The 24380-nt window shown below is 47.0% G+C and overlaps 1 protein-coding gene across 1 annotated transcript in view; it reads right to left on the bottom strand.

The window, feature by feature from the left end:
- The window catches only part of Inpp5d (inositol polyphosphate-5-phosphatase D), a 121706-nt gene that overhangs the window by 85924 nt on the left and 11402 nt on the right, over nucleotides 1-24380 (bottom strand). Inside the window, exon 2 of the mRNA XM_008838107.2 lies at nucleotides 16344-16407. Coding sequence (XP_008836329.1) covers nucleotides 16344-16407 — 64 coding nt within the window. The remainder of the gene's footprint in view (nucleotides 1-16343; nucleotides 16408-24380) is intronic.

Here is a 24380-nt window from a genome sequence, read left to right as displayed (position 1 = left end):
TTCTCTCCTTCCACCTTTATGTGGGTTTTGGAAATCAAACTCAAATCATCAGGCTTGTGTTGCACGTGCCTTCGCTTGAGCCATTCACCAGGCCTTGGTAGAGTGATTTTTCTTTTCTTTTTTAACATTTTACTATTTTTATTTTATGTGTATATTGTCTGCATGTAGGTAAATGCACCTATGTCATGCAATGCCTGCAGAAGTCAGAAGAGGCTGTCAGATCCCCTGGGTTTGGCGTTATGGACCGTTGTTAGCTGCCATGTGGATGCTGGGATTTGAAACCAGGTCTTCTGCAGGAACAACCAGTGTTCTTAACTGCTGAGCCGTCTCTCCAGTCCCCAGTGGTGGAGTCATTTTTAAAAGGATATTTGTGTTTCGCTTAGATGCAAAGAGAAAGCAAAAATAAAGACAGGAAAACGCAAAAGAAAGGGGAAACAAAACCCTGTTTGTAAGCAGACCTGCTGTCTCTCCAGGGGGTCACTGTGCCCCACAGCTCACAGCCTGCCCTTGAGCCTGATGAACCCAGCCTAAGGAGGGGTCCTCCCTCCCAGGAGGCCAGCAGCCATTGTGATGAAACCAAAAACAAATTAAAAATCCAAGAATCCAAAGATCACCTCTGCCCCCAGCTTTTGCCTTGAAGGGGTTAAATATAACACACACTTTTCTGAAGGTTTAAGCAGTGTATGCTAGTACATTACTTAGCACAGGTGGAGTACTCCTAATCTAAAAACCCTAAATCTGAAACACTTCAAAATCCAAAACATTTTGATATAGATAGATAGATGATAGAGATGATAGATAGATAGATGATAAATATAGATAGATAGATAGATAGATGATAGATAGATAGATAGATAGATAGATAGATAGAAATATAGATAGATAGATAGATAGATGATAGATAGATAGATAGATAGATAGATAGATAGATAGATAGATAGATAGATAGATAGATAGATGATAGATGAAACTGGGTCTTCCATTAAATTTTGGCTGGATTAGCAGCAAGCCTGTGGGATCTACTTGTCTCTGCTCCAACTTCAGGTGCTAGGGTTACAGATGCACTAGCTTGCCATGCCCAGCTTTAATGTGGGTGCTGGGGATCTGAGCTAAGTCCTCATGCTTGTGCAGCAAGCACTTTACCCATGGAGCCACCCCCGCATTATTCCCCTCACTTTAAAAAAATGTGTGTGAGTGTGCATGTGTGTGCCCATCAGTGGAGGCAGGATTGCCATGGGCGTCCTCCTCAGGCATGCTGTCTACTTCCTTTGACACAGGGGCCCTTCTTGGCCTGGAGTTCACCAGTGGGTGCCAGTCAGTAAGCTCCAGGCTGTCTCTAACTCCCAGGGCTGAGGTTAACATCAGAAGCCACCACACCCATTGTTTTTACGTGGTTTCTGGGGATCCAAGTCAGTTCCTTGAGCTTGTGAGGCAAGCACTTCAATGGATGAGCTACTCACCCAGCCCCTATTGCTAATTTTTTGCAACTTTTTCCTCCCCAAAGTACCAGGGAACCAGGGACCTCTAAAGGAGGCGTCTGTGAGCACTTGCCATGCTTCAACACTATTCTTTACATTTTTATTTAGTTATCTACTTTTATTTTATGTGTATAAGAGTTTTGCCTGCATGTGTATGTCACCACATACGTGCAGTGCCTGTGAAGGCCAGAAGAGGATATTAGATGCCCTGAAACTGCAGTTATGAATGTTGTTAGCTGCTGGAAACTGGACCTGGATTCTCCGTAAGAGCAGCCAGTGCTCTTAACTATTGAGTCATCTCTTTAGGCCCCTTAACATTGTTTTTTAAATTAAAAATATTTTATTTGTTTTTATTTTATGTGCATGAGTGTATTGCCTGCATACACACACACACACACACACACACACACACACACACACACACGTCCACCCATGTTGTGCAATGCCTGAGGATGTCAGAAGAGGGTGTCAGATTCCCTGAAACTGGAGTTATGGATGGTTGTTAGCCACCATGTGGATGTTGGGAACTGAGCTTGGGTCCTGTGCAAGAGCAGTCAGTGCTCTTACCTGCTAAGCCATCTCTCCAGCCCCCTTCAACACTATTTTTAAATTGTCAAATCTATTAGGGGTTCTAAAGCTACATTAGAGAGAAACATTTACATTGATGTTTCTCAAGAAGGGAAATGTGTCGGTGGAGGGGACTTGTTTCATTTTTTAAAATTAATTATTTTTATGTGTATGAAGGTTTTGCCTGCACACATGTGGTACTTGTGTCATGCAATCCCCTCAGAGGCCAGAAGAGGGCGTTGGATCCCCTGGAACTGGAGTTATGGCCGGCTGTTAGTTGCCATGTGGGTGCTGGGAACTGAACCCAGGTCCTCTGTAAAAGTAACCAGTGCTCCTACCTGCTGAGCCATCTCTCCAGCCCCATTTCATATTTTTGATGTGAACATCCTAACCCTTGTTTTCTACTTTCCTTAAAGAAAAAGCAGAGATACAAGGTGCTGACCTGCAGCAATCCTTAGATGCTCCCTCCCGGAAAACCCCAGAAAAGTTAGACACTAGGAATGTGTATTGTGCTGGTCAGTCTGGCTCTGTGAAGGCCTTCATGGAGCCTTCAGGTTGGAAGTTTACTGATTTAATCTCTCTCAGGCCACATCAATTTCTTTTGTGGTCTTCCTGCGTGCCCATGTTCACCTTGAATCTTTGTCTGCAGGAATCCACCCAGCATGGGAAGGTGCTGAGGCATGGAGAGGGCTGGTGGGGCCCGGTATCAGTGTCCCCAGGGACAGTAAGGGCTGGGCTCAGGCTGTGTCTCCAGGAGGAAGAACTGGTGGGAGGGGGAGCGGGGGGGGGCCCTCTGTGGGCATTGCATGACATGGGTGCACTTATATCCAAGCAGACAAAACACTAATATCCATAAAATGTTTTTTTTTTTTTTTTTTTTTTTTTTTTTGTCTTTTTTTTGAGACGGTCTCTGCAGCCCCAGCTGGACTGAAACTCCCTATGTAGACAGAGATCCCTGCCTCTTCCTCCTGAAATGCTAGGATTAAAGGCGTGCCCTACAAAGCTCTGTCTTAGCTCAGTGGTTGAGTATTTGCTTAGGGTATGCAAAACCATAGATAGAAGGAGGGAGGGAGGGAGGGAGGGAAGGAGGGGACACACAGTTTTCTCTATCACTCCTCTTTAAGAATTCAGGCACATCTTTTGTTGCTTGGGTACAGACAACACTTAAAATTGTACAGGCTCATCTCTACTAGAAACCTACACTAATTGTGATGGTCAAAAGCCCCTATAGCTCTGACAGTCCTGGGAACATGAGCAAGCCCTATTTCTGCATTGCCAGAGCCCAGTACATGGTGTGACGTATTTTTATCCGTAATTACATTCCAGCCTGCTTCTTTTCTTTCTGTAAAGTTCTGGAGGTACTCTGGGAGATGGGAGTGACAGCTGGCAGATTGGAGAGTGTGCTTGGCCCTGGAAGCCAGCCTGGAGAGGAGCCACCTCAGGGGAATGCAGCCTGGGGAAGCTGTCTGATAAGTTTTGCAATCTGCTCCAGACCTCCAGTAACACTCGCCCCCCCCCTTTCATCCCAGATGCAGGACTTGCTGCCAAGAGTCAGGAACCGCGGTGAGCACATTCGGGATGGGGCTTAGAGTAATTATAGAACACAGTGGCTCACTTCTCTTCTTTAGTGATAAGGATAGAGTTTGTTATGTGCTTAATCATTTTGTTAATAGTAATGAGATTATGTGTGCGTTTACGTGTATGTGCATTTTATATGGGAGCTGTTTGTGTGTGGGAGGAACACATAACACATGTGTGCACATGTGTGTGGAGGCCAAAGGACAACCTTGAGCATCACATCTCAGGAACAGTTCACATTATTTTTTTTAAATGGTTTATTTATTATTTTCCTTTTAAAAAAATGTGCATGAGTATTTCCCACATGCATGTAAGTGCACCTGTGCCGTGCAATGTCCACAGAAGAGGGCATCAGATCCCCTGAAACTCAAGTTATGAATGGTTGTTGGTACCATGTGGGTGCTGGAAACCAAACCCAGGTCCTCTGCAAGAGCAGCCAGTGCTCTTAACTGCTGAGCTGTCTCTCTAGCCCCTCACATTGCTTTTTGAGTCAGCGTTTCTCATTGGTCTGGCCTCACTGATTTGGCTAGGCTGGCTGGCCAGTGAGCCCCAGGGATCCTCCTGTCTCTGCCTCCTCAGTGCTGGATTACAAGCACGCACCATCATACCTGCATTTAGCCAACATTTATTGAGTCTCTAGCAGACGCAGGTGGTTTTCTAGCACTGCAGATACAGTGAGACAGACAGACCAGGTCTCAGGTAGGGTAGCCCTTCTGTTCTCAGGGTGGAGATAGATAAGAGGGGGCTGAGTTGATAATCATAGACATAGTTGCTATAGCTCTATAGAAGCAGCATAACGGGGGGGGGGCTGGAAAGATGGCTCAGCGGTTAGAACACTGACTGTTCTTGCAGAAGACCCGGGTTTGAATCCCAGCACCCACATGGCAGCTAACAACTGTCCATAACTCCAGTTCCAGGGGATCCGACAGCCTCTTCTGTCCTCCGCGGGCATTGCATGACACGGGTGCGCTTACCTACATGCAGGCAATACAGGCACACACACAAAATAAAAAATAATAACAAAATATTAAAAAAATAAAAATAAAAGAGAAGCAGCATAAGGGCTTCCCCATCTGGCTCCACAGATGTCTATGTCCCTGCCCCAGAGAATACAAAGATGGTCATATGGCATGAGAGAGTTAGAGTTGCCCATCTGACCTGAGGTGGGAGGGGAATCTCAATTAGTCAGGTGCTCGCAGGCTAATTACAGTGTCCTCAGAGGGGAGAGAGGGAGGAAGAGTCAGGACAAATGCAGTCGGCATCGTGAGACAGTCTCGACTGCTATTGCTGGCTTTGAGGACAGAGGAAGAGACCACCAGCCAAGGATTTCAGGGAACCCCTAGGCACAGGAAAAGGCAAGAAAAGAGACCCCTCCCCGCCCCCAGGGAAGATCTAGAAGTGGCACAGCTCTGCCCTTACATTGATCTCAGCCCAGCCAGTGAAGGCCATCTTTGAACTTCTGGCCTCCAGCACTACAAGCTCATAACAACGGTAAGTTACAGTGCTATTATCAAACAAATATAGTTGGAGATAGTGGTAAGGGCCATAAAGAACAGTAGGAGAGGACAGGAGCAGGGCAGGAGGACAGTAGAGTGTGGTGGTGGGGCAGGGCACGATTCCAGATGGGGATGCCTGGGAAAGAGCCTCTGAGGAGTGATGCTGGATGGTCAGCCATGTAGGGATCTAGGGGACTGAGTCCTGAGTACAGGGCAGGGGAGGTGCAAAGTTCTTGGGGTAGGAAAGAGCTTGGTGTTGGTAGCCTAACTACCCCTCAAAGCCTTTCTGAGAGTGAAGGGCTATTCTAGCACTCGGATTCCCAAGCAGCCATTGCTATCTTTCTTGAAGACTTCTGAGTAACCTTGGAGCTACGTGTTTGAATGTTGGTCTTCTCTATTTGAATGCAGGGACTGTGTATTTGTGTTCCATCATGTCTGTGCTAGGTGGTGAGACCTCTTCTTAGGGTCTAAACAGTGTATGTTTGCTGGAGACATATGGACTTTGAAAAACATGTTTTTCCATTTTAAGGGTTGGGGACCTTCTTCCAGTCATGAAGGACCACAGACAGAGTGGGGACATGGATTGGACCTTCCTAGGGTTCCTTGATTTGGTCAGTCAGGAAGAGAGGCCATGAAAGGGCTTGGGGAACACATCCTATTTATTGTCAACGTACCCTGAATTATTAACTAATTCAGTACTTGTGGGAGAAATTGCTCAAGACAATGTAAGGCTCTGCCATGATCCTGGGGGTCAAGATTGAGCTGAAGGAGATTCAGCAGGCATCGAGTGGAAAGTAGAAACCACAGTCTGAACCCAAGTCCAGTGAATCCTCCCCCGTGTCAGACGCTCCAACAGACAGAGGCAAGTGACCCTCATTAGAGTTCCTGAGCCACCTACTACTGTTCCTAGACATGGCTGAGTCCCACCTCCAACAGAGAGGACATGAGAAGGAGGAGGGAAGGTGTTTAAGAAGTACTAAGAGGGAGTGGTCTTCCCAGATGGCTTTTTAGAGGGGCAGGCTGTGTGGGCTGTTCACTCCCTCCCATCTGAAAGGAGCTCCTTTCACTGTAGAAGTTTCTCGAAAGAGCTCCACTTCAAGCTATGTAAACATGGGTGTGGGGGTTTGAATGAGACATGTCCCCCATAGCCTTGCATGTTTGAACACTTGGTCCCTGGTTGGTGGTGCTGTTTGGGGAGGTCATGGAACCTTTAGGAGGTGCAGCCTTGCTGGAGGAAGCATGTTACTGGAGGTGGGCTTTGGCGTTCACTCTCTCTACTTCCTGTTTGTGGCTGAAGATGTAATCTCTTGACTTCCTGTTCCCTGCCACCAGGGCTGCTTCTTGCTGCCCTGCTCTGGAACCATAAGGCAAAATAAACTCTTTGGTCTTTAAGTATCCTTGAGTCATGGTATTTTATCACAGTAACAGAAAAGTAACTGATACAATGGGGCTCAGAGATCATATAGGAAATTGCTTTCACTGGTTACTGGTTTCTAGGCTGAATAGCTCATGAGGAAGGGACTGTGTCTATGGGGTTGACTATCCTACTCCAAGTTTCCAATCAATGTCAAATGGTGAATGAGGGAGCTCTCCAGGCCTGTAGGAATTTAGTCAAAACACATGTCTGTGCCACTAAACTCGGTTTCACAGGGGGTCTTTGGGCCTGGTTCAAGAAAGACAGTCTTAGGCTCACCTAGCAAAACTCTTAATGTGGCTCTACCTTTGGGCCAAACTTGGGTGGTTATAAAACAGCGTGATCAAACAGACTCATGGCAACACTTGCCTTCCAGCCCAGGGCCAAGGCTGTTTGCAGCTGCACAGCTAAGAACCGAATCAAGAAAATCTAGGGTATCTTGGCTCTGAGACGTAGCAGGACGGGTCCTTACTTGGGTACTTACCAGTTTTACGAACCCAGACAAGTGTTACTCTATCTGAGCTTTTGTTTCTCTGAATTTAATTTTTTTTATTACACTTATTAATGTGTGTGTCCTTGTAGAGGTCAGAGGTGAACTTACAGGAGTAGTTCTTTCCTTCCATCAAGTGAGTCCTGGGGAGCGAACTCAGGTTGTCGGTCGTGGCAGCAAGCACCTTTACCCACTGAGCCATTTTGCTGGCCCTACCTCCCTGAACTTAAAGTTAGAATAATGGTATTCCTCCTCTCAGAATTAAAGGAAGAGCATATTCCCAGTGCCTGGCTCCTGCTGAGGCTCTCTAGTGGACGCAATGACAGCCGAGGATGATATAATCGACCCCAGGTTGAGTGATGGAACCCTTCTCTGATCCCTTCATGTCCTCTGGTCTCTCTTACTCCTGCCCAGTGGGACTCCAAGTACCAACCCTGTCTCAGTCTTCCTGTGTCTTCCAAGCAGAGGGACTCTGCCCCAGTGAGCAGGTGTAGGGCAGTCTTGTTCTAGAGGAAGGATCTATATGATCCCTGCTCTGTTCCTGGCCAAGACGGGAGCCAATCAGGACCCCTGAGCACTCGGCCCTGGTTTGAGCCCCCTGGACATTCTAGCTGCCCTTCCCAGGACTCCTGAATCTCTTATGTGCCCCAAGTCTCAGCACTGTCCCAGTTCTCTGCACCTGGTATTCCCATCCCTGGTCTGAGCAGGCTGGGGTGGCTGCCTGGGTCACTCTGCACTGGTATGGTAGCTATTAGCCTCTGGTCTTCTGATTTGCCTGGTCCATCATTTAAAAACGGTCATTGTGGATCACTGGGCTCTGTGCTTTATGTAAACATTTCTTTCTGTTTCCAAACCTCTGTGGGCGAACAGTGCCCCTGCTGTTTCAGACAAGGAGACAGCATCCCCAGGGATTAGCCCATGACATCATCCTGAGACCTGAGGAAGAGCTTTCTCTGAACATTTGATTTTGGGAGTGATCAGCAGGGTAGCACCCAGCAGCCTCAAAACAATGCTGAAAGACTGTGAGGGCCCAGCAATGAGGACCTGGGGAAGAAAGGAGAAGCAGGAGCTGGTAGCAAGGCCGGTGGAGAGAGTGCACAGGTTGCAGGCAGATTCCCGCAGGACTGAAGAGCAAGCCTCCTCTGGAGGCAGTTACACCAAGAGCCACTGGGGAGAGAAGTCTTCCCAGAGAGCACAGGAAGTGACCACAAAGAGAGAAGAATGTGCCCAAAGGCAGTGGTTGGGGAGGGGGCACTGTGGAGACTCAAGAATAACTGCAAAACCAATAAAAAAAAAATCTTCCTGCTCAGTGGGACCTACAGCCTCTTCTGTCTTCCTAAACTGCCAGCTGACTGAATCGATCAATGTCTACTGGATATTCACTGTGGGCTTGGAAGAGCTCCAGGAATTCGATAACTAGATAAAGACAGGGTTGCCAAGTTCAATAGACACACAGCTGGTAGATGGCAAAGTATCCATTTGTTATAAAACGTGTGCATGCGTGTGTGTGTGTGTGTGTGTGTATACACATGTGGGGTGTATGTACATATTCATGTGGGTGTGTACATATGTGCATGCAGGTGTGCATACACGTGTAGGTGTGTGTGGAAACCAGGGGTAGATGTCAGGTGCCCTCTTCCATAGATTTCCACATTACGTTTTGAAATAGGATCTCACTGAACCTAGAACTCATCATTTAGGCTAGACTAGCTGGCCTGTGATCTCATGGGCCTTACCTGTTTCCACCCCTCCCATTTCCTTCTGGGGTGACAGGTGCATACTATGGTACTCAGGTCCACATGCTAATGTGGTGGGCAATTTGTTGAGTGAGCCGTCTCCCCAGCCTGAGGTGGCTGTTTTCATGGACTGAGCCAGCAAGGCTCTCCTTGGTACAACTTGAAATGGCACCTGATCTCAAAGGGCAAAGTTGAGATGCAAAACTAATTCACCAGAGAGTAAGAAATTGAGATGTCTTCTCAGGGCACAGAGGTTGCTAACACAGTGATCAATTTTTTGTACTTTTTCTGATTAGAGTTAAAGTAAAGTGATATTGAGCCCATGGATTTTTGACCCAAAGACAAGTCATTAGGAATGTCTGGATGGGCCAGAGCTGATGTTGGCAGTATGGCTCTGGCCAGGACTAAGAAAAGGTGCACTGGGGACTATTTGTGTCAGTTTGTGGACTGTGGATGCAGTGAAATTTGATGTTCAATTTTAAAGTGACATTTTCCGCTTTGAGATTCTCCTAGCAAAGCCCAAACATTAGTATGTTAGAGCACTTTTAGCTACAAGTAACAGAAAACCCTAACCTAAATACTTAAATGCCAAACAGGAAGTCAAGAGGCTGGGCAGCTCTCAACCTGGTTAGTTCTGCTCAGCTGATTCGATGGCATCATTGAGGACCCAGGTCTGTTTCATCTTTCTGCTGTGCCACCTGCACGCTGACCTCTCTCTGCAGCTACCTTTCCTCATGGTTACGAGAGGTGGCGGCATCTCGTCATCACACCCAAACGGTAGAAAAGGAGCCATTTCATCTTTGCGTCTATTTCTAAGACAAAGGCTTTACCCGATACCCCACTGAGTCCTTCCCTTCACATCTCATTGATCGCAATTGTATTATATTCCCTGGTCTAAACTCATCAACCACAAGACACAAATTAGTAACATCTCTGTGCTATGTGGGATAAGAGAGGATGGTGTGGCTACCAAGAACAAGGTAGACCAGAAGGCTCTGGGACATGGAGCCACAGCAGCAGGATGGTAACTGGGAGGAGGTGGTGAGGTGATGGGAAGAAAAGGAAGACGGCAATTTGGAGGTGAGATGGCAGAGAGCATGCATACTCTTTCCAGATGTCTCCAGAACACCTGAGAATGAATTAGATCTGTCATAGGCACACAATCAAAGAGGGGTGAAGTTGGCTTGGTCCTGAGGGGAAGGGTATCCCAGAAGACTGGCAAATGGGGGATGACTTGGCTTTCTCAGAGGGGTCAGAGAAAGAAATCAGACGAGTAGGAACAACAAAAAGTCAAACAGGGGGCTGGAGAGATGGCTCAGCAGTTAAGAGCACTGGATGCTCTTGCAGAGGACCTGGGTTCAGTTCCCAACACCCACATGGTGTCTAACAACTATCTGTAACTCTTGTTCCAGGCGATCTGACCTCCATAGGCATTGCACAGCATGGGTGCAGGCAAAACACTCATACCTATTTTTTAAAAAAGTCAAACAGGAAGAAAAACCTTTGAGTCAAAGAAAGAATTGAATTTGCAAAGTGAATGAAGTTACCGTGATCCTGACATTAGCTACAGAAGGAAAACGACACGGATGGAGATGAGAATTCCCACCAGCCTCTCTGGAGAAAATGGGAAAGCCTGTTCCCTCTATTAGAACCAGCAGGAGGCTGGCCTGGGCTTGGTGCTAACAACTGTCGCACTGAATTCTCAAACACAGCAGAACCACACTTCTGTGTAATGTCAAGGGAAAACTTACTCTTAAAAATTTCGCATCTGTTCATTTACCTTTCAGACACGAAGCCAGCTACAAGATGTTTTGAGTCAGAGGCTTGATAAAAGATCTGGCCATGTTTTCAGCAGATAAAAGATATTAAAACAAAATAAAAATGCAGATCCCCAGATTACAGCTGCCATGACATGCCCCTTGTCCTCTCATGGCTGGTGGCCCTGGCCACACTGTCGCCTCAGCCTGTTCCGCTCCCCTCCTTGGGTAACTTCAGGAAGTGTGTTGTTTGAGCCACATCCTTTGCCCAGAGGCTCAGACGGAATCTTTACTTCACTCAGTGACCACTCAGAACAGTAACAGCTGCCACCCGCTTCCTGAACTTCTTAACAACGAGACTCAACCGTTCAGCCGTCCAGACGCTTGTGACGGGCCAACTCTTAGAACGTGGTATGTTCCTTCTCCAGAAGCCACACTGCCCAGAGCAACGTGACAGTCACCACTGGGGACAAGGAACTTGAGCCATGAGTCTGATCTATGGAGCTCACAGCAGGCTTTGGCTGTTGGGGTCAGAAAGAATAACCTTGTTCACCTGAACATGCATGAAAACCCCTGACGCCCCATTTTAACAATCCATATCCCTGAGATAGGAGGTCAGTTGAGATTATTCATGTGCTGGAGTTATCAGCTGGGGTTATTTTCTCCTTCTTTATAGGAAGGGTGTTGGGCAGGAAGTAAAGGCTAGAGGGATGTTGGATGGAGCAAAAGACCCTGCTCACTTCAGTGGCAGACCTGATTTGGGGCGCCCACCATGTCTAAAGGCAGTTCAGAGCCCTGCAGCCTCCCTCAGTCACGCTGCAGTTCTGTTAGGACCACCTGTCCTGCCTTAGATCTTTCCTTGGTTCTCAGAGAACAGAGTTACCTCAAAAAGCAGCAGTCACTGAACACCTTACTTTGAAGTCAGCTGCCCAAGATGGGCACTACTTCCCTGAGGGGACAGTCACTTCCCCTTCCAGTCACAGGACTTCACAAGAACAGCCTGTGTAGGTGTAGGAACCTGGGGCCTAAGGGGCTGAGCATCCTGTCTTCCTCTGGTCTCCTACAGCACCCAGGGTATGTCTACATAGGCTCTAGTCCAGAAGGTTCTCTAGGTCTCAGGACCCACTTTAAAAATGTTTAACAGTCCCACAGGTCCCTGGGGTCACTGTAGACTCCAGCCCACAGCCACAGAGAAAAGGGTCTCAGGAAGACAGGCTCCACAGAACCTGCCCTCTTCCCACCCCTGTGGCCACTGCCTAAATATTCTAGAATACCTCGTCTCCATCCTCTACCCCCACCAGCTCTGTTTCCTTGCTCCATGCCCATCTCCGTTCCTCTGTCAAAACTGCTCCAATCCCACCCAAAGCCTTTCTTCTTCTTTTCCCTTTTCTCTCCCTTCCTCCCTCCCTCCCTCCCTCCCTTCCTTCCTGCCTTCCTTCATTCTTTCCTTCCCTCTCTCCCTCCCACTCTCTCGTTCTCTCTTTCTCTCTTTCTTTTTCTTTCTTTCTTTCTTTCTTTCTTTCTTTCTTTCTTTCTTTCTTGTGTTTTGTTGTTGTCCCTGTTTTGTTTTGTTTTTTGAGACAGGGTTTCCCTGTGGCCCCAGTTAGCCTGGAACACACTATGTAGACCTTGGTCTCAAAGAGATCTGCCTGCCTCTGGGATCAAAGGCACGGGCCACCACACTTAGCCTGCCTTCCTCTTTCCTGGCTTTTTCTTCCTCCTCTATCTTTCCCTTTCCTTCTACTGTTCCTCTTCCACGTCTCTTTCCTTGTTTCCACCCTTTTTACTTTATGTGTATGAGTGTATTGCCTCCAAGTATGTAAGCGTACCAGTGTCACGCAATGCCTGCAGAGGTCAGAAGAGGGCGCCGGATCCCCTGGAACTGGAGTTACAGATGGTTGTTTTCTGCCATGTGGGTGCTGGGAACCAAACCTGGGTCCTCTGCAAGCGCAGCCAGTGCTCTTAACAACTGAGCCACCTCTCCAGCTCTGTTTCTTCTCTTTATGCTACAGTCCCTCTCCATCTCTTCCCCTCCCATTTCCTTCCAGTTTTCCTTTCCTCTCTCACCTTGCAGACTGAGAGGGGACATGGGGTCAGTGGACACGACTGTCTCCCTTCCCTCCAAGGAAGACATTGCTGAAGGGGCAATGGCCCGCATGCAGGCCACTCCCCAACTCACTCACAGGATTGTGATCATGGCCAGGAAGCAGGTGTGACATTCTACCTTTGGATTTCCCAGCAGTCTCTGCACAAAGCAACATGGCTGCAAAATCTGGAGTGCATGGGGCACATGGTCAAATGCGGTTCATGATCAAATATCATTCAACCAGGTGAAAAAGGACTAAGTTCTTCACCTGGTCAAAAGACCACCGCTCTACCTCCCCATCCATGAGAGAGAGTCCTGGGCCCCATCTTGTCCATGGGTTCTAGCACCCATCCAGGTGTGGAAACACATCCTGATCCCTGAGAAAGAAGGCTTAGCTTGGGAGCAGGGTCTGGAGATCTGTCTGCAAACCCCGATATCTGCAGATCTCCAACATTCACATGTTAAAAAGAGAATCAGTGAAACTCTGCATCCTTCCCTCCCACGATGATTTGTAAGTCTACAATGAGAGTGGAGTTCCTGGGAGTTGGGGTCATGCTTCCCCTTGATCAATGGACCATAATGGGCTATGAGGTACAGACAATCTTACAAGATTGGACGGAACGAAGACAGGATGGCTTTTTGCTTTGACTTGTCTCCTGTGAGACAAGCCTGGGACACAAAACCTCTTGTTGTTTCACTGGGCAATGTTCAGGCTAGCTGCTGTTTCTGGGAGGCCTCAAATTCTGCTAACACCAAACAAACTCGGGTGTCAGGAATGAGCTATTCAGAAACTGTGGCTCAGCTCAGGAAAGAGTGTAAGTTTTGTGTGAACATGAAAAGAGGAACTCAAGTTAAAATAAGTGGGGACCAGTAGTGAAACTTGGTCAAAGACAGCTTTGACTTGGCTTCATTGGGTTTCAGCTTTGATTAGCTCCTCAGTAGTCACATGCTGTCATTTACTCCCCCCCCCTTCGGGGGGAGGGGCTCATGTAGCCAAGGCTGGCCTCAAACTCTCTGTGTAGCTGAGGATGACCTTGAACTTCGAATTCCTTTGCCTTTATTTCCTAAGGGCTAAGATTATACGCATGCGTCACCATGCCTGATTTTCTATAACACTGGAGACTGAGTTGAGGGCTTCACACATGCTAGGCAGGCACTCTACCAGCTAAGCAACATTCCTAGGCCCTAGCAGGTATATTTTTATAGGGCATCTTTGTTAGTAGAGACTTCCCTAGGGACTGCCAAGGCCCCCGTCTTCCTATTGCTTAGTTAGCTGGTGTTGGCTACCAAGGAGGTTGCAGGCCAGGCATGAGATTAGGAACATACACGGTCAGCAGGGTCACATATCTGTGAAAACTGCCTGTCCACTGCACAGGATGAGGTGGCTATTGGCTGCCAAGCATGCATGCTCTGTCCCCTTCTGCAAGTGAAGGGCAGGTACTTGCTTCCTAACAGCCAATCAACACACAGACCAGTGGCCTGTAAGTGGCTCAGGCAGAGAAAGCCTTTGGGGTCTGAGCCAATCAGATTCCTCTGGTGACAGAGCAGAGAAGGGCTATCAGTAGGAGACGAACAAACCCACAGAGACCAGCCGAGTCATGAGTCACGGAAGTGGAACCCAGACAGGGCCTGGGCTCCTCCGGTTCCAAACTGGAGGACTTTAGTATCCTTCTCACCACCAAGCCATTGATTGGCCCCTTAAACAAGTAATGGTAGCCCCTCTCCCCAAGCCTGTCAAGGCTTCTATTTCAAAGCGGCTGTGAGTCTGTAGCTATTTACGGGGTCACAGGAAGCTACCACAGCAAGAATGTGAAGATAATGTGGGCACAGAGTCCAGACAGACGCAGTTAGGGGTTTACAAGCTGAGGGCACAAACCTAGACAAGAGGCCACAAAGTCACGTCTTTTCCAGTCATACTTAAAGTCTTTTTTCCTTTGAAGGAACAGAAGAAACCACAAAGGGGAAAAATGATCAAAGGCATCGACGGACTTTTAACTTAAGAGAGTTGAGACTCACAGCAGAAAGCCACCTAGAGGGACTCCACACCACCGGGAAAAGTTTACTCAGTCCTAGACTTGGATAAAACAGTAGAGACCACCGAGGCCCAGCAGCGGCCAGACACTTCCTCAGCATGTGAGGGGTCCACATTCGGATGACGAACACCTTCCAAGCACTTGAAAGGAGGGTTCGCCTAAGTGAACCTACACCTGTCCTGGTGATGTGCACCAAAGACTGAGCCGGGACAGGTGCGTGCCATGTTCTGTGCCCCATCCCCATGCACCCCCTCTGGTCCCAAACAAGCCTGAGACCTTCCAGCATACCTTCCTTCCATCCAGGTGTTCAGAGTCATGTGAGAGGGAGGGAGAACAGCACTGTCCTTAGCCTGGGCACCGTGGACATCTGGTAAAGCACTGTACACAGACCCACAGTGGCCAGTCCCTTGAAGCCCTGTGTGAGCAGACTCCACTACCTTGAAGGCAGCTCTGCCACACCTGGGTGGGCCAATCCCCTTTGGTCTTATTCTCTGGACCAAGTGGCTAGTAGAAGTGATTTCTTTTGAACCTCACCATTAGTCATCCTGAGAGGCATTCCACTGTACACAGCTTCTCTCTCTTAGACATTTCTGGGGGCTTTTGCCCTGGGGCCTGCCTTTTGTCAAGGCCCTTGCAGGTCTGAGTCTACCTCTTCCTAAAGAATGAGTTATTCTCTTCAAGTTTTAGAAGTCAGCAATGTGCCCTGTCTCTCTAAACCCCAAAGACTTCGTCATTACTGTTCTGTGACATGATGCCCAAATCCTGTCTGCTCTGTCTGACTAAGACAAGGACACATGTCACTTGTTGCTGTGGCTCTTACTATGGTCCCCGAGAATGTAGTGACATGCACTCCCTGCCCCCCACTGAGAACACTGAGGCTGTCACCTCCTCCTTTCTATACACCCCCACGTTCTCTTAATGCAACTGGGCAAAAACTAGCCTCCCTGCCTTCCACATCACTCAGCTGTCACACACTGTGGTCAAACAAAGCCCTATGTTTGTCACTCAAACTGCTTAAGGTGGTCTTTCCAAGCTTGAATTGGCACAGCTGATAACTTCCTTATAAAGTTCAGCTGTGGCAGAGATGGCTCATTGGGTAAGGGCACGTGCCACCAAGCTTCAGTACTTGAATTCAATCCCCAGAACCTACGTAACAGAAAATGAGAACCAGCTCCTGCAGGTCGTCTTCTGACCTCCACACGCATGCTGAGGAAGCCTCACACCCCAAATAAATGATGCAAAAATTAAAGTTCAGCTCTAAACTTTGTTTAGACTTTACACAGTGAAATCAGGTGCTAGAAGTGTCAGCACTGGGCAGAAGAGAGTTCTCCAAGTTCAAAGGTACCATCTCATCTAATCTAGCTCCCCTGCAAGTCTATCTTCCTCTTCTCCCCGGGCCATGCACTCACTCATCTGAGATAGTCAAAGAAAAGAACGGACAGAGACACAGCTTCTCCCTTGACGTCATTTACCACTGTGTCCTTTACTCACCCATGGCTACCACCAATCCCCGGCATGCCTGTCCATCATGCTATGGGACAGGGTCTCCATGGAGGGTCACTGTTTACCACTCAGCCCAAACCATGGGCCCTGGGAACAAGACCAGGCTCTGCCAAGCTTTTATAGTTCGGCTGTTCAGGACACGTGCTTTTCCTTCCTCTTTTTCATTTTCTCTGTCAGAGTAGGCACAAGTTGTTTCAGGACTTACCTGAACAGTAAATTTATCATCTTCATTGGGCAGGATTCTGTACGTATAAACGCAATTCCGGAACCTGAAATAGATCAAAGACCTCATTAGAATCCATGCAGGAAAACCCAGTTTCCTTGTACCGAAGAGAACAAGGCTGTCTGCAACAGCTCACGGAGTCCGGACACAGTCTAAATGTCAGGCGTGCTGGTGCTCTGAGGTGGAGCTGAGTCTGACATCCCACAGTTGGGTGCAGGTGATAGATAAGAAGTTATATTCTCATAGCCAAATAGTATTCTTATATAATGTCCTTCTAAGCTCAGGTCATTTTAAGTTTCCTCTTGTTCTATTTACTAGCTAGATATCTTGAAATGCAGCCCCCTGTGATATTTACCCCCCCCCCGCAGTAAATGCTTTATTGGTCTGTGATATTTTCACTACCCTGAGATGTTTTGTTATTCTGTAAAATCTTGAAGCTCTGTGATGCTTTCTAACTAACCTTGTCTAACACTAATAAAGACAGGAAACTAAGAAAACCGGAAAGTCACAAGATGGTCTAAGACACCATTCTGACAAGAGCATAGACCAAATGTATCTAAACTTCTGTCTATGGTATCTGTTTTTGTAAATTGCAACGATCATTTGACTGACTTCTAGCCCAATTAGCCTGGCTTAGCTATAGATCAAAAGGGAGCAGATATCCTGGCTCAAGCCTGGGATATCCACTTTGTAAATGATAATGACCTGGTGAACTCAGGAAAGAATTTTCTTGAGATAGCATGGCATATCAAAGAGCCATAGGGCCCAGACGACCACCATTAAATGGAGTAAAAAGTACGATGTAATCACACTTGCATTTTGCTCTAGGCCCAGAAAATCTTGAAACCCTTGTTGCTAATTCTGGGGCCACGTGCATGTGAAAAATAAATGAGCTCTTTGACTCTCTCCTGGGTAACGTGCTTAATTTCTTAGCTATTCAAAGGATTTTTCCATAACACAGGCACTTCTTGCCCACCCCCTCAGTGTACACGCACGCACGGAGTGGCTGTGGACATGGTGTTTACATCGATGCTAAGGGGTCAGAGCTAAATGTGTCAGTCATCTACAAGGGCTCCTCAACCTCTTGGTTGTAATGCTGGTTGATAGAATGGACCAAGAGGCTATATCTGAGGAACGGAACCTCCCAGGGGGCTCAGCAAAAGGGGGGTATGGTGACTGGTTCACCTGTGGAGGGAACACATTGGCCAAAGCAAGGCTCCCCAGTGCCGGCCTTCTGCTGAGCCCTCATTCCCCCACATGACTCCCTCCCCTTGCCCTAAAGCTTCCTTAAAGTGGGTCCTTAGCCCTCAGAGAGCCAGATTTGCCCCAGCAGGGGGTGGGTGAGCTCTGAGGTGGTTTCTGAAGAGGAAGTGCTCAGTAGCTCGGATTTCTTCTCTTCTAGAACCTCCATCTTCTTTGGCTCAAGGATCCCAGGTACTTTGTACTTTCCTAGAGCCTCCGGGAGGAAGGAGCTGTTAAAGCTGCATCCCCTCAGCGGGGAGCACTGGTGTGTGGCTAGCAGCCCTGAGGACCATGGGAGTCTGTTGGTGACCACAGGAATCCATTGCCACCACCCCCTCTTGAGCCTGGCAGGCTGTGAGCAGTTTGGGGGGGACACTACTACCACTAGCTCTGTCTTAACTCTGGACTGTTCTGTCCTCCACCATGATCTCCCTCTCCACTTGAAGTGCTCATAAACCTTGAAAACTAGGCACCCGTGGCCCCCAGGCAGGAGTCAAGCTCTGTCCTCAATACAAAGCGTCTAAGAAGTTTCACTTAGCCCCTTCTGTGTACTAGACTTACTACCATGTATTCACACAAGTTCTTGTTTAATTCATTTAAAAGACTGTATATTGAGGCTAGGCACACAGCTAGGTTAGTAGGGCTTGCCTAGCATGCATGAAACCCTGAGTTCGGTTTCCAACATAAACCAGGTGTGTTGGTATATACCTATATTCCTAGCGCTTAGGAGGTGGAGGCAAGAGGATCAGAATCTTAAAGTTATCCTCAGCTATGTAGACTGTTGAGGGCCAACCTGTGCTACACGAGACTCTATCTTAAAAAAAAAAGAGATTGCATATTTTAAAAAACTAAAAGCCACACACAAGAAGCTATAAAATGAAAAACAGGTCTCCTCTAACCCTATGAGCTCTGTTTCTTAGATTTGCTCCTATTTATAAAATGCTTCTAAACATCTACACAATATTCTATCTTTTAAAATGTGTATAATCATATAATTGTTGCTGGGTGTGGTAATGCACACCTTTAATTCCAGCACTCGGGAGGCAGAGGCAGGTGGATCTCTGTGAGATCAAAGCCAGCCTGGTCTACATAATGAGTTCCAGGCCAGCTGGGGAGCTACAAAGAAACCCCATCTCAAAAGACCAAAAAAAAAAAAAACCCAAAACTCATAATATTTATGTTGGTTTGTTGTTTACTTTACACACACACACACACACACACACACACACACACACACACACAATCAGAGGTCTTCCACATCAATTGAGAGAGATGATTCATTACCAGTCCCTTAGCACTCTACAACATAGACATATGGCCTTGTACCTGACCAGGCACTGTTGATGGGTGGACAACTGATTTTTTTTTTTTTTCTTTTTGAGACAGAGTCTCCCTGTAGCCCCAGCTGGCCTGGAACTCACTATGTAGACCAGGCTGGCCTTGAACTCACAGAGATCTGCCTGCCTCTGCCTCCCAAGTGCTGGGATTAAAGGTGTGCACCACCACGTCCAGTTACAAGTGATTATTTTTAACTTTTGCCTTTATATATAATACTGCATAAACATCTCTGTTCCTACATCTTTGTGTCCGTGGATGAACTAATCATCTTAGTTTCCCCTTCAGTAAAATGATGTAACACCATATCTATTTGCTGTTGGGTATACTAAATGCATTCATTACTCAAGGCCTTTGAAACTGAACCTGGCTCATCGTATCAGTGTTTGTTAGTGATTGTTGATAAATTAGTAACTAGAACGAATCAGGTGGACAAAAAGACATAGGCATTTTACACACAAACATACCCCCCCCCCCTCTCACACACACACACACACACACACACAGACTTTTATGTAGCTTAGGCTGTCCTTGAACTTGCGATCCTCCTGCCTTAGCTTCCGAAGTCCTGGAATTACAGGTATAAACCACCATGCCTCGCTGGAGTTTTGTATTTTAATAGAGATTACCAGTTGCCATCCAATAAGTTTGTTGTTTTTTTCTTTTGGTAGTTCTAACCGGATATGAAAGTGTCTATTTCCCCACGCCCTGCTGACTGGTTTATCAGACTTCATAATCTTTGCAAATCTGACAGGGGAGAGAACAGTGCTGGCTTGCCTTAATTTGCCTTTCTTTGTGAGAAAGGTTCACCATGTTCTTGTTCTTAGCTGTTTCTTTTTCTTTGAATTCCTTTTCATGTCTTTGTCTTGCTTTTTCTCTGTGTCATCTTTTGCTTATTTACAGACCTCTGATCTACGCTATCACGCATTTTGGAATTGTTTATTCAACGTTTGCCAGTTGCTTTTTGTAGCTGTATAGTTTTACAATTTTTTGTAGCCAGTGTTATAATCTTTTATCTTATGACTTTGAGTCAACAAATGCTTCAAGAAAATTTGGGGTACTGTCCATGGGAAATTTCACATCCACGTCTCTTCACTCTCATCAGGAAAGTGCCTCTTACTCTTCTGGATTCAGCTGCATCTTTCTGCCATACCCCCCGACCCCTGCCCTACCTTCAGAGCTCAAGATGATATCACAACCAGTCTGCTAATGTCACCTCACCTTCCAGAGACATCTCTGGGGTACAGAGAATCCTTACAACTGACCTTTGCCATCCCCAGGGTTCCCAGCTCCAACCTTGTGCAGGGCCTGACATAGGAACCCTAGGTCAGCTCCACTTATCTCTCAGGCGCCCTGACATTTCCTCCTACAGATAAGCAAAGGAGGGAGGAGGAGAGTGGCTCCCACAGGCTGGGGGTAGCTACTTGAGGAAGGAGCCCGAGAGGCAGACAGGAAGAAAGGATAGGGAGACGAAGCAGTCACAGTTCCAAACAGGAAAGCCCCTCTAGTTTAAATGTGGGAGAAAACCCTGCCTGGCCTTTTCAGTTTCTAGAAACTGAAACAAAGAAACCACCCCAAATTACTAGGACCCAAATCAAAAGCAAACACATGTACAACAGGAGCATGTCAGATGACCCTGCTGCCTGGTGAAGGGATCTGCTGTCTTTACTGTCTGTCTTTACCCAGCACTGTGACCACCACCTTCACAACAGTAGTCTCAAACTAAATTCCAAAAGGTTCTGGGAGCCGCCCCAACTCTCCTCACCCTGATCTTATGTTCACACATAACACACATGTACACATATGCATACGCAGAACACACGTGCCCACACACCACATACATATGTGTGCATAGCCCAAATTCACATACATATGCACAACACAAATGCCCACATGTTCATCTACATAATACAAACATGCATGTGTAGGCACAAACTATATTTCTATATACACACAGACAAAATATTAAAGGCAAAATGTTGAAAGCAGCCTGGGCACACATAGCTCTGCCTGGCATGCGCGAGGCTCTGGGTTCCCCAACTCTGTGGGGGAAAAAATTCAAAATGCTGAAAGAAAAGATTCCACAGCTAAATAATTTTTGATAACTGCTGCTCTAGAACCATCCAGACTGCACTCACTCACTGCGCTCCGGGGACAATCATCCAACCAGCCCTTGTCAGCTCTTTGTGTTGACTTGGTCACAACTTGGGGTGCTAATGGTAGCTCTAAACTGGACTTTCTCTGTCACTAGGCTCCGATTCAGGTTAATTGTGCCAGGAAGAGTCCCAGTACCCTCTCTAGGGATCCAGATCTTTTATCTGCTACCAAATGACATTTTCCATTCTCAAGTGAAGCTCTCAGAGCAGAACTCCCACCTGACTTTGTCCACCTGAGTGACAGGTGCCTGTCCTGAGTTGAGCCTAGAGCAGGAGGAGAGGTGGGAGGTGCCTTTTCAGGGCAGGGGGTCTCCACACAATCCTGCATGGTACCGTAAGTTTTATTCTACTGAGAGGAGACAGACACACAGGGTAGTGTGTTGAACCTGTTCTTTCAGATAAATGCCACTGTTTCTGACTGTGGAGTCTCAGATTCTTGACCAGATAAAGCCTGCCAACCATGCCCAGAATTGTCCTTCACCACAGTGAGCCTCACAGAGAGGCAGAGAAAACTGGAAAGTCAGACATCAGTGTTATAGTCTCTGTTAATCTGCTTTCTGTGCTCTTGTAATTGCTTTTAAAATATTTTATTTATGGGGTTGGAGAGATGGCTCAGCAGTTAAGAGCACTGACTGCTCTTGCAGAGGACACGGATTCGATTACCAGCACCTACATGGCGGCTACGAACCATCCTTAACTCCAGTTCCAGGGGATCCAGCGCTCTCTTCTGACCTCCAACACCATTGCATGACATGGGGGCATTTATATACATACAAGCAATATACTCATAGACATAAAATAAAAATAATAAATAAATTTTTTTAAAGTATTTAAAAATATTTATTATTTTTATTTTATGTCTATGAGTATATTGCTTGTATGTATATAAATGCCCCCATGTCATGCAATGGTGTTGGAGGTCAGAAGAGAGCGCTGGATCCCCTGGAACTGGAGTTATGGATGGTTGTTAGCTGCCATGTGAGTGCTGGGAATTTAAACCTAGGTCCTCTTTAAGAGCATTCAGTGCTCTTAACCACTGAACCAGCTTTCCAACCCCTGTAATTGCTTTAAATCCCACTGTAACTCTTGCTGTGTGTTACTTCTAACCCTGTATGTCATTTCTAATCCTGTTTGCGTGTGTTTTCTCCTTTTTCGGCTAAATACTACACACATCTGGATAAGATGGGATAGGAAACAGTCAACATGAAAAATCGGCATTCAAAAAGCCATTTGGAGCCTGGCGTGGTGATGCATACCCGTAATCCCAGGGAGGCTGAAGCAGGAGGATAGAGGGTTCAAGGCCAGTCTGGATTACATAGTTCCTATACTCTAATAAAGGGGGGGAGGGGAGGGTCATTTGGGCTAACACAGAAATAAGAGAAAATGTATGTAAGCCTCGGGAAGCAAGGGTGCTCAAGATCCACCATCCCAAACCTAAATAATACTGGAGTTGTAGGGCTAAAATTGAAGTATTAAAGGAGGCCATTATTGCTTACTTGGGCCCCTCCCAAAGAAAAAGAGCAAGAAGAGGGCTCACGGGGGCAGCAGGCGAGAGGTGGATGGCAGGCAACACAGCCCCGTCAGCAGCAGGGACCCCAGTGGTCACTCCGTAACCTGTAGCTACAAGGAGCAAAGACTTGCGAGTGAGGCCCCCGAAGGGAGCCCATCACCTCATCACCTGGAGCAATAGCACCCCTGGGTCTTGTTGGCCCCTCATTCCTACTCCTCTTGGTCCTTTTTTGTTTGGTAAGAGAATCTGGGCAGAAACTTACTTCTGACTCTAAAAGAAGATACTCCTGTCCCTACTCCCAGGTCATTTACCAGAAAAAAACCCTCACCAGATCTGTGACTACATACCATTCTAAAAAGGAGACCCCCCCCCCCGGACATAAAGGAGTTCTCTCTACCTTAAATAGAGTTATTGTTTGAAAAAGCATGACGGGGCCCTAGGTGACATCTGATCCCCAGAACCATCGTGGCTCTAGCTTCATCTCTGTCACTGTGATAAAATACCTAGACATAAAAGCAAGTCAGGGAAGGAGGGGTTTGTTTGGCTTACACTTCCAGGTTACAGTCCATCTTTTCAGGGAAGTTAAGGCAGAAACTTAAAGCATCACATTCACAGTCAAGAGCAGAGAGAGAGAAAACGCACGAATCCCTGCCTGCTTGCTTGTCCTTATCCTCAGCTGTCATTCTTCCCTCATACACAGTTCAGGGCTCAGTCCATGGAATGGTACCCGCCCACATCCAGAGTGGGCCTTCCCACCTCAATTATAAACATTCAAGGCAATCCCCCACAGACATGCCTACAGGCTAACCTGACCTAGATAATTCCTCAATTAAGACTTTCTTCCCAGATGAGTTAAAACTAACCAGCACACCACATCAGACCGGATGTGATAGCATGCACCTACAATCCCAACACTCCTACAGCTAGATCAGAGGCAGAGACAGGAGAGTACCTGAAGCTCTTAGGCCAGCTAGTATAGAGGACACAGTGGCAAATGAGATCTGTTTCAAAATGGAAAGCACAAGGGAGCAGTCTAATGTGATCTTTGTAAGATGTAAGAGACCGCTACATGTCTGAAAGAGGGAGAACGTGCTGTGGAAACTGGGCAGAGGTAAAGAGAACCCATGAGAGGTGGGAAACTGAGCCCAAGAGCAAAATTAAACATGCCTCAGCATCTTATGGCCTAGAGAAAGCAGTTGAGGAGGAAGAAGGATCTGAGGAAGTCATATAGGAGGAATGACTAAGTAGCTCTAAGACGAGAGGGAGGATGAGGGCTATGGAGACGAGAGGGAGGATGAGGGCTATGGAGGCAGTTCTCAGTCCTCACAAGAAGTAGTGCTCTGGAAAGGGCATCAGTAAATTATATTTTTGTTTTATGAGACAGGATCTTTTAAAAAAGATTATTTTTGTTTTATGTGTAGGTATGCAGCTACATGTAGGTACGCGGTGCCTGTGGAAGCCAGAAGAGGGTGTCGGATCCCCTGGAACTGGAGTTATGGACGGTTGTTAGCTGCCATATGGGTGCTGGGAACTGAACCCTGGTCCTCTGCAAGAGCAGCCAGTGCTCTTAACCACTGAGCCATCTTTCCAGATCCTTGCCACAGGGTCTTGATGCTTAGCCCTGGCTGGCCTGGCACTGGCTTTCTAGGCCAGAATGGTCTCAAATTCATGGCAACCTTCCTGCCTCCATCTCCCAAGTGACGGTATTGTAAGTGAATCACCACACCTGGGCCGGAGATAATTTTTAAAATATATTATGTAATATATAATATTGAC

This window comes from Nannospalax galili, unplaced genomic scaffold, assembly GCF_000622305.1.
Source record: "Nannospalax galili isolate Female #2095 unplaced genomic scaffold, S.galili_v1.0 scaffold1138, whole genome shotgun sequence".
NCBI classification, from domain to species: Eukaryota; Metazoa; Chordata; class Mammalia; order Rodentia; family Spalacidae; genus Nannospalax; species Nannospalax galili.
Note: the sequence above shows the minus strand (reverse complement) of the source record. Positions and strands in the feature narration are given on the sequence as shown.